This window comes from Bos mutus, chromosome 11, assembly GCF_027580195.1.
Source record: "Bos mutus isolate GX-2022 chromosome 11, NWIPB_WYAK_1.1, whole genome shotgun sequence".
NCBI classification, from domain to species: Eukaryota; Metazoa; Chordata; class Mammalia; order Artiodactyla; family Bovidae; genus Bos; species Bos mutus.
Window position 1 is genome coordinate 99,185,326 of NC_091627.1, and position 14,558 is coordinate 99,199,883.

At 44.1% G+C, this 14,558-nt stretch overlaps 1 protein-coding gene across 1 annotated transcript in view; it reads right to left on the reverse strand.

The window, feature by feature from the left end:
• Positions 1–1,843: 1,843 nt before the first annotated feature.
• The window catches only part of SLC9A4 (solute carrier family 9 member A4), a 56,171-nt gene continuing 43,456 nt past the window's right edge, over positions 1,844–14,558 (reverse strand). Inside the window, exons 9-12 of the mRNA XM_005899943.3 lie at positions 12,237–12,333; positions 8,608–8,739; positions 7,267–7,354; positions 1,844–3,335 (exon numbers count right to left, since the gene is read on the reverse strand). Coding sequence (XP_005900005.3) covers positions 2,980–3,335; positions 7,267–7,354; positions 8,608–8,739; positions 12,237–12,333 — 673 coding nt within the window. The 3' untranslated portion in view covers positions 1,844–2,979. The remainder of the gene's footprint in view (positions 3,336–7,266; positions 7,355–8,607; positions 8,740–12,236; positions 12,334–14,558) is intronic.

The window sequence follows — 14,558 nt, forward strand, 5'->3', positions numbered from 1 at the left end:
TAGAGACTAAAGCAAACAGCAAAACATAAAATACATAAAGTAAAAATACTATAAAATATATTGCTGTTGTTCAGTAGTGTCTGACTCTTTGTGACCCTGTGGAGTGTAACCGGCCAGGCTCCTCTGTCCATGGGATTCTCAGGCAAGAATACTGGAGTGGCTTGCCACGCCTTCCTCCCAGGGATCTTCCCCACACAGGGAAGGAACCTGCATCCCTTGCACTGAAAGCTGTGTTCTTGACCACTGAGCCACCTGGGAAGCCCTACTTTGCAAATACTCATTTTCATTCTTGTCATGACTGAAATGTAATGAATAGTCTTTACAGATATTTTTAACAGAGAGCTGCCTGAAGTCTCAAGTGTGGTGTAGCAAAACTGCAAGAATTCCAGCAGTATTATCTAAATTCAGAACTTGAAATTCTGCTCCCAGGGTGTGGGTGGAAGGCAGCAAGCATTGTTTGCTAAATCCATGCTGGCTTGTGCTGCCTGCTCTGTGTGACTTTCCCGTGGGCGGGTCCCTGGATGAGGACCTGTCCTTTTGGCCTCTAAGAATACCTTTCCTCTTTCTGATTCGTTGTGTGTGTGTTTTTTTTAACTCTGCATTTGTAACTTTGGGGACACCCTTGTCCCCCTTACACAGTCCCTTTTGAATACAGTATAGTTAAATAACAGGGTTGCCTCCTGAACCGGATCCGGGACAAGAACAAACTCAAAACAAGGGCAGCCTTCACCGGCGAAACACAACACCAGCGAAACCCAGAATCCGAGTTTCACTTGCTCTTAGTCACCCAAAAAAACTCCTGTGAGGAAACAAAATAAATGAAACCCTGTGGAACCTTCCTTCCTTTTAAACTGGTCCAGAGCCATGATGCTAGGTGACCCTGTATTTTATAAGTTTCTAACTGGCTCTATTTCTCATATTTCCTTGAGTTCAAAGATAATATGTCAATAGAAATAAAATACAGAAATACAAATAATTGCTTACAGGATAATTCACGTTTTCACTTCACTGTACTACTGAATGGGAGATGCACACTCCCCATCAGTGATTTGGCTCCAGCCACTGCCAGCTTCCCAGGTGGCACTAGAGATAAAGAACCCGCCTGCCAATGCAGGAGACAAGAGAGACCCAAGTTCGATCCCTGGGTTGGGAAGATCCCCTGGAGGAGAAAATGGCAACCCACTCCAGTATTCTTGTCTGAGACATTCCATGGACAGAGGAGCCTAGCTGGCTACAGTCCATGGGGTCACAAGTAGTTGGACACGACTGCACACATATGCATGTTGATCCCAGATCTGCATTGCTCTGCCTGAAAACGGAGTAGTGACCCCCTTCATTCGTTTTGCAACACGGTTCTCGTTTCTCTGCTGAGTAAAATGTCTGTGAGTAGGGCAGGAATTGTGACTTCTTACCTGTCATACTTCTTGAGCATCCTTGGCTTGGAAGCTGGTTAGAGTCTCAGAAAGAAAAAGAATTTATTAAATCAAATACTGTGGGCAGATGAAACAACATATCACTTGCTAATTAGAGGAGTGGCCAGCACTGAGGCGGGTGTCTCTTTCATTCCCAGTAGCTTATGGCCCAATTAACAATTAACACCCACTAATGTTCTAAGAAAGAGCTTTCTGTCTGTGTGGCTGGGTTTTCTCAGGAGGAGTTAGAAATAAGATACTTGACAGAGTTGAGTTTGGAAAAAACAATTAAAAACTCCAAGAAACCACCTGCATTATTTGTGGATAAAACATACTTGCAAAATCTTTAGACAACATCAACATATTTGCTGATTTTATTTATATAAAAAATGACTTTCCTAATTTATAAAGTTGTCAAACATACTAGGCTTCTCGGGTGGCACAGTGGTAAAGAATCTGCCTGTCAATGCAGGAGACACAAGAGACACGAGTTTGATCCCTGGGTCAGGAAGATCCCCTAGAGGAGAAAATGGAAACCCACTCCAGTATTCTTGCCTAGAAAATTCCATGGAGAGAGGAGCGTGGCAGGCCATAGTCCATGGGGTTGCAAAAGAATAGGACATGACTGAGCTACAGCACAAACATACTAGAAGCAGTCTTATACCGCAGGTTGGGAAGAAGAGAGACAGAATGCTCCTCTCATGTCACCTCCACCACAGCTGCAGAACCCTGAGTTAACATCATTTACAAAACAGAAATCCAGGATAGTAAGATAGCTCTTGTCAGCCCCTGGTGTCCACGTTTGTCCTAGAGAGAAGCCCATGGCCTCCTAGGGAAGCAGACCCTGAAGAGGCACCAGCCAGCTTCTCAAGGCCTCACTTTTGTCCCCTGGAAAATAAGAATGTCTGATATCACCTTCTCTAATGTCCCTCTAGCTCTGAGATGTGTTATGGACCACCGATGCTGTACAAAGGGCTTTCCTGGTAGCTCAGTGGCTTAGGATCCATCTGCCAGTGCAGGAGATGTGAGTTCAATCCCTGGGTCAGGAAGATCCCCTGGAGAAGGAAATGACAACCCACTCCAGTACTATTGCCTGGAGAATCCCATGGACAGAGGAGCCTGGTGGGCTATAGCCCAAAGGGTCACAAAGAGTCAGACACGACTGAGAAACAGCACACAGAGACATGAGCAGAGCCAAGGAGAATTACTGCCCAGTCCTGCTTATATCTCAGTAATTACACTAAGGGCACACTTGGTGAATACTTCCTGCGGGGATGGATGTCTGTCCTCTGCAGACAATTCAACTGTGAAGCACAGCTGAGAATATGGCAGAACCGGCAAGTGTGCTCCTGGCCCTCTGAAAAATCTCCCTTACAGAGTCTTACAGAATCATGTGTAATAGAGTCTTACAGAATCATGTCTTATAGAATACAGAGTCTTGCTGTCTAATAGCTTCCAAAAACCCTAACTCTCTCCAGACCTCTGAACACCCTGCTTTCAACATAATCAGCAGACAGTGGACTCTGGAAAAACCCAGAAACAATCCCGTGGACATGACACCACGATACTACTTTCTTTGGAGCAAAGGGCTGTGGGACACGTTGCAGTCCCCGCCAGGTCTGAGCTCCGATGACAGTAGGGACCCAAATGCTGGGGTCTCCTCCTCACTCTCCTCCTCGGATTCAAACTCCTCATCCACTGCGTGAAAGAGCGGTTTGGGCCTCAAGATCGCCCTTCCGCCCCTGCCCAGGTGCTCTTCTCGGCCAGCGTTTCTCCGGTAACCGAAGTGCAGTGGCGTCCCTGCTCCGTGTAAGCGCTTCATCGGGATGACTTCAGGTGTCCATCGTCTTTCCTGAATCGTCCCCGTTGGAGAGTGTGTGTTGAACGTGATGGGAGGGAGTTCTGAGTCACTGCCGTCGTGATCTGGGAAAGTATGACGAAAGAAAAAAGAACAGGACTTAATATCCGAGAGTGGGGACATCATATCCAGATGCAGGAACGAAAAGGGTGGCCTAGTCCTCCTGGTGTTTCAGCTCCTACGCTCACCTGTGGCATCAGGTGAAGTCACGTGGCTGGGCACCCATCGCCATGGTCCATCCATAGAGCTTGCTCCTCCTGTCCCAGTCTTCCTGGGCTTTAGGAGGGGTGTCCAGGCAGGACCTCTCTATTTATACCACCAAGTGGGCCCCAAAGGCAAAAGAGCCTTGGAAGAATGTATGTAGGCCTCAATGCAGCAGGAAGTTCCTACACATCTAGGGAAGGGGTGTCCTAACCCAGGAGGACACGGACTGAGTAGGGAGGGACAGTGATCCCCATGTCACAGCCCCGTGAGCTGTGGGGACTATCTGCTGAATGCCCCACCTCCCTCCACGCCCTCCCCTAGAGCCCTGATGGGCATTCGCTGGCCTTGTTCTGTGGGATAAAGACAGATAAAGATTTGGGGAGAAAGTGAGTGCAAACAACTGTGCCCAGATACAGATGGAGAATTATCTCAAATATCAATTATCTGACATTTGATTACAATTCTCTGATAAAATTAAGTCCCACTTCACTACTTTTCCTTCTCAAATTTCTGGGTTACCCACTCCTTTTGCTCACCTAACAAAATTTAGAGGCACTTCTCTGGTGGCTCAGACAGTAAAGAACCTGCCTGTCGATGCAGGAGACCTGGTTCAATCCCTGGGGTGGAAAGATCCCCTGAAGGAAGGCATGGCAACCCACTCCAGTGTTTTTGCCTGGGAAACCCCGTAGACAGAGAAGCCTAGTGGGCTACAGTTCATAGGGTCACCAAGAGTTGGACACAACTGAGCAACTAACAACAAAAAAGAACCCATGAAATTTAGAACCAATTGAGCACATTTGAGGGAAAAAAAATTCACTGGGACTAAGATTTCATTTAGTGTCTAGATTAATTCACATTGAACTGACATTTTAAAGCATCATCTTCCTTTGAAGAACACCCCTATCTACCCAAGTCAAGACTTCTATGAGGTCCCTCAGTGGTAACAGTCATAATGGCTAATATTTCTTGCTTCCCAGGTGGCTCAGTTGTAAAGAATCTAACTGCTAATATGGAGATGCAGGAGACTCAGGCTCAATCCCTGGATCAGGAAGATCCCCTGGAATAGGAAACAGCAACCCACTCCAGTATTCTTGCCTGGAGAATCCCACAGACAGAGAAGCCTGGCAGGTTACAGTTCATTAGGTCACAAAGAGTTGGACACAACTGAGCACAAGCATGGATATTTCTTGCACACTTACTTGGTTGCAGGCATTGTTCTAAGAGTTTTATCTGTGCTAAATGGCTTCACTCAGGGCAACACTTTTCTCTGTGAGGGGTACCAACATTCTCCTCTTTACAAAGAGGTAATGAAGCATGGAAAAGTAGAGTTTTATGTTTTCTTCATGTAAGTCCTATATATATTTTCCTACGACTTTGTCATTTTTATTGAGAGCATATGTGAGATGTCTTTCAGGGCATCTATTGAAACAGCCGTTAGACCTATTTACCTGGTGAATAATGCAAATGCATTTCCAAATGTTAAACAAACCCCACCTCTGGGATAAGTCCTTTTTTTTAAGGTATAGTAAGCCTTTAATATTCTGCTGTTATTTTATTTATGACTATTTAAGATTTGTACATTAGTAGTTGAAGCTGCTATCATAGCTTGTGATACTGACATTCATCTCAAGAAATGACTGGAGACTGTCAGGCTGTCTATCATTCAAGCAACCTAACAGCACCAGCTGTTTGTACCCGGAAGAGTTTTAAAAATTAAATGACTATACACCCTATAGCTGGTGTTATTTTGTTTTGTTTGTTTGCTTTTGTGTGATAGCTCTTTTTATCATAAAATAATGCTACTTACAAGAGTGTGACCTGGGAATAGATGACTAGATCAATGATACAGAATTAAGAGTCTAAAACTCTCTTTGGGCGTGCTCAGTTGCTTAGTCCTGTCTGAGTATTTGTGACCCTATGATAATAGCCCACCAGGCTCCTCTGTCCATCGGATTTCCCAGGCAAGAATACTGGAGCGGGTTGCCATTTCCTCCTCCAGGGGATCTTTCTAATCCAAGGATCCAACTTGCATCTTTTGCATTGGCAGGTAGATTCCTTAGCAGGGTGCCATCTGGGAACCCCATGGGGCTCTCATATAATTGACTATCATTAAGTCATTAATATGATTACTAGGTTCCTATCTATTGACAGCAAAATGTTTCCACAACATAAGGCTGAGTGAACTGGACAATTCACAAAAATTCCCAAACAATGACTATCCTGTGACAATGTATCATGTAGTGCTATGTGTGATTTTTTTTTTTAAAGCAGGTTGTGGTAGGATAAGGACCAGAATGATGTAGGTAGAATTATAGAAGGATGCTTACCAAAATACTCTACAGTGAATATCTCTGGGTGCTGGGGTTTTCAAGTGCTTTCAACCTTCTTTTTTTATGCTTTTCTCTACTGGTTGATTTTTATTTTATATCAAACATGCTTTTATATCAGAAAAAGTTTCATTGTAAGGAATAATTATATTCATTCTTCAAATATTTAATTCTCAAATCCTATGTGTTTAGTTTATTTACATTTCCAATGTGATTTTTAGTCTTAAAAATTTTGTAATATTAGAACAGAGAACGTGGCATATCATATGTCACTTTATGCTAATAGAAAATCAATTTATATACATTTAAAAATAACAGCTTTTATGAGCACAATAGGCAATTTCAATAATTCTAAAATTCTATTTAAGTATTAGATATTAAGGGCTTCCTTGGTGGCTCAGTGGTAAAGAATCCACCTTCAATGCAAGAGATGCATGAGACACTGGTTTGATCCCTGGGTTCGGAAGATCCCCTGGAGGAGGTCATGGCAACCCACTCCAGTATTCTTCCCTGGAGAATCCCACGGACAGAGGAGCCTGGTGCCCCATAGGGTCACAAAGAGTTGGACACGACTGAGCATGCATTAGATATTAAATGGGAAATATCCAATAAGTAAATTTGGTGAAAGTATTTTAGTAAAATATAGCCAACTTTGGAGAATTCTTCTAATTTATAAACCACAGATGAATCCTATAACTTTAAAAAACTGCCCATTTTATGTTTCTCTAAGTCAAGGGTTGGCAATTGATGATCCCCAGGTATATCACCCTGCTGTATCTTTTGGTACAGCTCTTGAGCTAAGACTGATCATTACATTTCTAAATGGCTGAAAAAAATTTTAAGAATATTTCTCAATAAGTAAAAATTACACAAATTTCACTGTTTATCACTAAAGTTATTAATTCAATTAATAAAAGCTATGGTTGTTCCTGTAGTCATGTATGGATATGAGAGTTGGACCATAAAGAAGTCTGAGTGCTGGAGAATTGATGCTTTTGAACTGTGGTACTGGAGAAAATTCTTGAAAGTCCCTTAGACTGAAAGGAGATAAGCCAGTCAAACCTAAAGGAAATCAACTCTGAGTATTCATTGGAAAGACTAACGCTGAAGCTGAAGCTTCAATACTTTGGCCACCTGATGCAAAGAGCCAACTCATTGGAAAAGACCCTGATGCTGGGAAAGATTGCGGACAGGAGGAGAAGGGGAAGACAGAGGATGAGATGGTTAGATAGCAGCACTGATTCAATGGACATGAGTTTGAGCAAACTCCTGGAGATAGTGAAGACAGGGAAGCCTGGAGTGCTGCAGTCCATGGGGTCGCAAAGAGTCATGACTCAGCAACTGAACGATAACAACAATTGTGTTCTCTCTTGCTTGTCATGTGTATACTGATGTAATATTCTTGGTTTTGCCTTTTGGCCTACAAGCCTGAAAATAAAGAGAAGCAGCCGTGGATGCAAGTTACCTGTGAATTCAGCCACCTTCATGTCTCTGCCTGCTGGCAGAGGCTTGCTATAGGGGAAGGAGAGGTAGCGGATGTTCTTGGTACCAGCCTGCAGGCAACAAGGAGAAATAAAAAGAAGAGTCAGCCCCTGTAACTGAGGGCATCACATGGCAAACAAGGAGGATACAGAGTCTTAATGGAGCATCCTGTTTGCATCACTGCCTTTCAGTTACTTTAGTTTAAGGAAAACAATGCTTCCACCTTCAGTATTTTTCCCTTCCCTCTCCTGATGAAACAGACCATGATAAACCTCTCCGAGTTCCTCCCGTGGCCCCACTGGGATCAGGGTAGAGATTAGGAGCTACTCCAAATTCAACGTCCATCCAGCGTCTCCTTTTAAGATTGCCTGGTGTGTGCTCAGTTGTGTCCAGCTCTTTGCGACTCCATGGACTGTAGCCCGCCAGGCTCCTCTGTCCGTGGCATTCTCCAGGCAAGAATACTGAAGTGGGTTGCCATGCCCTTCTCCAGGGGGTCTTCTTGATCCAGAGATCGAACCCGCATCTCCTGTGTCTCTTGCATTGCAGGCAAATTCTTTACTGATGAACCACCTAGGAAGCCCAAGATGTGGCCTCAAAAGGAGCAGTTAAGATGCACAGCTGGTGCCATGAAGATAAGGTCCAAGAATCTTGGCAAGAACAAATTCCTCCCTGTGTCTTCCTGGTAGAGAAGCAAGCTTCCTGATCCTTGGGTCCCCCATCCATGGAGGGGCCCCTGGAGTCCAGTCTCTGGCCACCATGGGAGCTCGTCTAGCCTCACAGTCCAGGGAGTATGTTCCAGTCACTGGCTCATCCTGAGCAGGTGCAGTTTGCTGCCCCATACCCCATGGACTTCCAGGTGGCTCAGTGGTAAATAATCCACCTGTCAATGCAGGAGGCCTGGGTTTGATCTCTAGATCAGGAAGATCCCCTGAAGAAGGAAATGGCAACCCACTCCAGTATTCTTCCCCAGGAAATCCATGGACAGAGGAGCTTGGTGGGCTACAGTTCATCGGGTTGCAAAAAGTTGGACACAGCTGACTGACTGAACAACAACCCCGGGGACAGTTCGGGCCCCAAAGGCCCCCTAGGAACCTGATTAACAACAGACAATGGACAGTTAGCCTCACATTAGTGTGGGTTGGAGCTTGGGCCCCAAAAGCCCTGGGCTGAGAGAAGGGGGTGTCTGCTGTCCCGTACCCCCTTCGCTTTGTCTTACTCTGGCACCAAGGGAGTGGTTGTTTGTTTAAACAGTGATGGGAGTCACCCAAGGAGGCCCTGGTCGGGGACTGGCCCAGCTCGGGGTGAGTTGGTGTCTGCCCCTTACCGGCTTCCCCCAGGGCAGGCTGTGCCCTTTCTTCACGCTCTCCCTGAAGGTGTTCCGACGGCGGATCAGAATCTCCTTCGCCTGCTTCTCGCTTGTCTGGGGTTGGAGGTTGTATTTGTTGTAGGACAAGGTCTGCAGAAAGAGGGGGCATCGAACATGTACTGACATCTCTGCACGGCTTCCAGCTCTGGAGACCACGGGAAAGTCATGCACAAAAACTAGTAGAGGGACTCCCTGGTGGTGCAGAAGCTAAGACTCCAGGTTGCCAATGCAGGGGACCCAGGTTCTATCCCTGGTCAGGCAACCAGATATCACATGAGGTAACTAAGAGTCCACTGGCTGCAACTAAAGATCCTGCAAGATGGAAGTGATGAAGATGGAAGATCCCGTGTGCCACAACTAAGATCTGGTGCACCCAAATACATATTTTAAAAAAATGATTAGTAGAAGGAGAAGGTGACACCCATGCCCTCTGAGCCTCTGCCTCAATTACAGAGATGCAATCTGCGGCTCTGGAGGAAAGGTCTGAGATCCGGGCCAGCCCACCAGGACGGAGCTGCAGTTGAAGCCCATGCCCCTGGCTCGCAGGGGCAGTGGCCCCCGCTGTGCTGTCATCCTGTGACCCTCAGAGTGGTCCTCCCAGAGGTACAGATGCCCAACTGTAGACGCCACCTTTGTGACCATCCTCAGCACTGTAGAACAGTCAGTGTTGCTAATGGTCTTCCACTAGCAACGAGGTAGACAGACAGTTGTCCTGAACTGCAACCTTGAATTTTCCTTCAAGAGAACAAGAGAACTGTGGTGGAGGGAGGAGTCACGTGACCTATGTCAAGACAGCATGATAACCAACCAGGACCTCCTGTATAGCTCTTGGAACTCTGCTCAGTATTCTGTAAAAAGCTAAATGGGAAAAGAATCTGAAAAAGAATGGACACATATAGATGTGTAACTGAATCACCATGCTGTACACCTAAAACTAACACATCATTAATCAATGACACAAATAAAAAACAAAAATTTTTTAAAAATAAGAGAAAAATAAAGGAGACTTTAAGGGGGAAAATGTGGCTAATTCCAACTGCAATGTACTGTATTAGCTACATACTGATTCTGAAGACATTAATTTTTTAAAAAGAGTATAAAATATCTTATTGGTAATTTTTATATTTATGACATGTTGAAATATTTTTGATGTGTGTCCATGCGTGCGTGCTAAGTCACTTTAGTCATGTCTGACTCTCTGTGACCCCATGGACTGTAGCCTTCCGGGTTCCTCTGTTCATGTGACTCTCCAGGCAAAAGTACTAGAGTAGGTTGCCATGCCCTCCTCCAGGGCGTCTTTCCAACTCAGGGATAGAACCCATGTCTCTTATGTCTCCTGGATTGGCAGGCAGGTTCTTTTACCATTAGCTCATAAAGTGGGTTAAATAAAATATATTATGAAATTAAAGAAAAAAAAAGATGGGATGAGAAAGGAAAGACAGAAAGGGCAGGACAGGTGAGTCTCGTTCTCTCATGAAACATAAGTGGAAGCAAAAGTCGTCTCCGGTAGAGCCCCTGGACTTACCATGTATGTTCTCCCCACAGGACTCACTATCACCTATCTGCTCATCTCAGCAAGGAAGGGAGAGCCTACAAAGCTTAGAAGGGAGAAACCTGGAGGGCGACTGAATAGGCCCTGATAAAAGAAGAAGAAAGATGACTATCTAGGAACCTGATAAGAAAAGAGACAATGGACAGTTAGCCTCATTTTACGGTGGGTTGGAGTTCCAATATCTCTCTTATTTCTGAGTGAGTGAGTGAAAGTCACTCAGTTGTGCCTGGCTCTTTGTGGCCCCATAGACTACACAGTCTGTGGAATTCTCTAGGCCAGAATACTGGAATGGGTAGCCTTTCCCTTCTCCATGGTATCTTCCCAACCCAGGGATCAAACCCAGGTCTCCTCCATTGCAGGCAGATTCTTTACCAGCTGAGCCACAAGAGAAGCCCAAGAACACTAGAGTGGGTAGCCTTTCACTTCTCCAGCAGATCTTCCTGACCTAGGAATCAAACTGGGGTCTCCTGCATTGCAGGCAAATTCTTTACCAACTGAGGACTTTCTCTAACCTCACTCTCCACCTCCATGGGGAAAGTCTCAGTACCAGGCACCCTTGGGGCTGTGACCCTCCCTAAGCAGGCTGGTGTTCTTTCAACCAGGAAATTCTTACCTACTTATCTAAGGCAGAAAGTGATAGTCTTGTGGAAATGGTTTCACTTGGAAAGATTTGAAAGCTGCTGGGTTTACTTGACGCGTGCTATCTGCTGCTGACCCGCGTTCCTCCAGCAGGTGCAGGGCCTTTTGCTGACACATTCCCCTTGATCACTGACCTTCTCAAAACAGCAGCCAGAACACATTCACCTACCCCAGATCATGTAATTCTGAAGTCATGGAAAGAGCCATGGCTAGGCAGTTCGAAGACCTGGGTTCTTAACTCAAATTTGTTTTGTGACCTTAAACAAGTTAGATAACTCTCCAAGGGCTTCCAGGGTGGCTCAGTGGTAAAGAACCCACCAGCCAATGCAGAAGACTTGGGTTTGAGCCCTGGGTTGGGAAGACCCCCTGGAGAGGAAAATGGCAACCCACTCCAGTATTCTTGCCTGGAAAATCCCATGGACAGAGGAGCCTGGTAGGCTAGAGTCCATGGGGTCACAAAGAGTCAGACATGATGAAGACAGAAAAAAACAAAACAACTCTTCTAACCTCAGCATCTTCTACTTGAAAATGAGAAACTGTGACTAAATGATTTTGGGGGATCCCATGACATAGTCGCAAAAACCAAGGCCCTAGCAGTAAACTCACTTATAACCCTACTCAACAATTGGGATGTTCCACTGAATCCTCAACCTTAAAGAGCTCCTAATTAGAGGACATTGGTATACATGTCATTTGATTAAATCAAAATTTCAGAAGAACTCACCTGAATAGCCTCTATACCTTTTCCAAAACTGATAAATAGTACGCTTGATAGGTCTCTTTTGTGTGTGTGTGGGGGCGGGGGTGGAAATAGATAGATAGATAGATAGATAGATAAATAAATGTATATTGGCCAAGTGGCATGTGAGATCTTAGTTCCCAGACCAGAGATAGAACCCATGCCTTAGAAACTTGGTGTCTTAACCATTGGACTGCTGGAGAAGTCCCTGATATGTCTCTCTTTTTTTTCCTCAGGCTTTCAGCACTGTGGTTTTGATATTTTAATCTAAACCATCCCAGTTTTCTAAGCTCTATTACAACCAATTATGCTGAGACAGCTCCATCACCACTGGCATCCTGGGGCCATATTTCTTCCCTGGTGGACAAGCTCCATCATCGGTCTGTCTCTGAAGGGGGAGGGAGCCCTGCTGATTCTGGAAAGCCAGGTCTGCAGGGTTGGGGCAGCCTGACCCCACGGCCAGCAACTGGATCTGCATTTGTCTTTCTACCTCGGGGGGCCAATTTTGCTGCAGAAACATAACAAATTAACTTTCTGTTTTCCAAACAAAGCAGAGAGAAATTGCTCAGCAGGAAGGCTGCTTGGGAGAGAGTAACCCGAACAAGAACTGATATCGGGAGGACTGGTTCCAATAAGGGACAAGTCTTATATACACACCCTTTGTCGAACTTGATACATGTTGTGTGTCAGGATGTCCCTCATGGACGCCACGTCTTCAGGGGAAAGTCTTTTGGTTTCTTGTGTCCTCTGGGCCCTGGAAACATCATTGGAGGGAAGCCAAGCATTATTCTTTCATCTTGGCAAGACAAGTACAAAACCATCAATTTACTTTTAGGAGTTCCAATACCCAGAACCCCTGTTTTTCCATAAGCTTTCTTATTGTTTTAGGAAATTTGTAGAAAATATTGGCACATGTGCCTTGACTTGCATTTTGAACATATAGTTTCTTTGTCTATAACTTTTATGTGAGAATTATTCTAACTCATATATATATATATACACATATAATTTTAAAATTTTAATAGGCTTTTTATTTCAATGTACATTAGGAAAAATTACTACCAGCATATCAAACCACGTATTTACGTTAACAATATAAATTTCCTATTTTAAAATCTTACAAAATATTTTTGCCCATAAAAAATTTCTACTATATGTAAGGTGTAAAGAATAATATAATAATAAAGCATGCACACATCCACCATGCAGCATAGAAACAGAACATTATGAATAATTAGTGTTTCCTCCTCTTTGTCTCTCCCTGAACATTTCAGAAGTTTAATCAAGTCTGCGAATTTTGTAGTTGTCCCTCCATTGCCTAATGCATTTTTAAAAACTGGTGACAAACCAGTTATTTTTTCCTCCATATCTATTATGAACAGATATGTTTATAAAAAAATAAAAATCAATGATTAGAAAATACATTCTTAGAAAGGATACCACAAAATGTAAATCAAATAATTCACTGTTAGAGTCAACACAAATTAGCTTATTCCTTGAAGGCTCACAGATAACACCGTGTAGTCACCACATTTGGAACAGCACTAATTTATGCTTCCCAGGTAGCTCAGTGGTAAAGACTCTGCCTGCCAATGCAGAAGACACAGGTTCGAACCCTGGGTAGGGAAGATCCCCTAGAGAAGGGAATGGCAACCCACTCCAGTATTCTTACCTGGTAATTCTGTGAACAAAGGAGCCTGACAGGCCCCAGGTTGCAAAGAGTTGGACGTGACTTAACAACTAAACAACAACAACCTATCCAGTATTAAAACTTTGAGTACATTTATCTTGGAATTCTCTCTTTAGGGATTTTATCTCGGGTTAAAGAATAATGGGAAGAAACTAAAATCATATTTTACAAAGAGAGTTAAACTATCTCCACCTCCACCAGGAAAACCAGCCCAGCTTGGAGACACTGGACCCTCCGAGATTCTAGAAGCAGTTGACTTCTGGCCTCCTTGACCATGAGCACCTCCACCCCCCACCCCCTCCTAAAAGGGCTCAAAAGCTAAGTCAGGGCCAGGTTAGCCAACAATGCACAATTGTCCTCGGAGGTTCTCAGTCATGACATCGCTATGTGCAGAATTCTCATGTGACATACATATTCAATTTCAATCACTTGAGTCTAGAGGTTGTAATTCCTAAAAACTTACTGTATGAATCATATATGCTCACTGTAGAACATATGAACAAAAAAGGAGAGAACTAAGGAAAATTAAATCTATCTTTTAATACTGTCACCTCCCTTGATGTCTTGGTATAAACCCTTAAGGAGTTGTGATTTTTTTTTCTTTTCTAGCTGCAGTTTTTTGAAATGCACACGTGTGCTGATTTACTATTCTCCACGTATGCGTGCATGCTCAGTTGTGTCCAACTCTCTGAGGCCTCATGGACTGCAGCCCGCCAGGCTCCTCTGTCCATGGGATTTCCCAGGCAAGAATATTGGAGTGGGTTGTCATTTCCTTCTCCAGGGGATCTTCCCAACTCAGTGATCAAACCTGCATCCCTCGCATGGGCAGGTGGATTCTTTATTACATGCTTCTAAAGGTCTTAGGATAATTGATCGTAAAGATGAGTAGTTAATGCTTTCAATACAGGCCACTTTTTAAGTCCTTTCCCCCCTCAAACAGTAGCGTCATTGCCAATAAATAGCAAAGACATTTTGTAAATAATGTACGACCGGTAAAAGGATTTCAACCATTTGAATCCTGAAAAACCACAGGACGCCAGCATTTACTTAGCAATGCAATCTGCCAACGGACTAATACCTTTCTATTAAATCAGTGAAATCAGTTTCTATATCTCAGAGCTGAAAATATCAACAGTATTGGTGTTCCGTTACCACCCTCAGTGATTTAAACAATATTATCAGGCTATTTCAACCTAAATGTCCTTCAAACAAAATTCACTCTGATGTAGATACACCCACGTGTTCCCACAATCCACATCTGCACACATTCCTTTATTATGGTAGAAGGA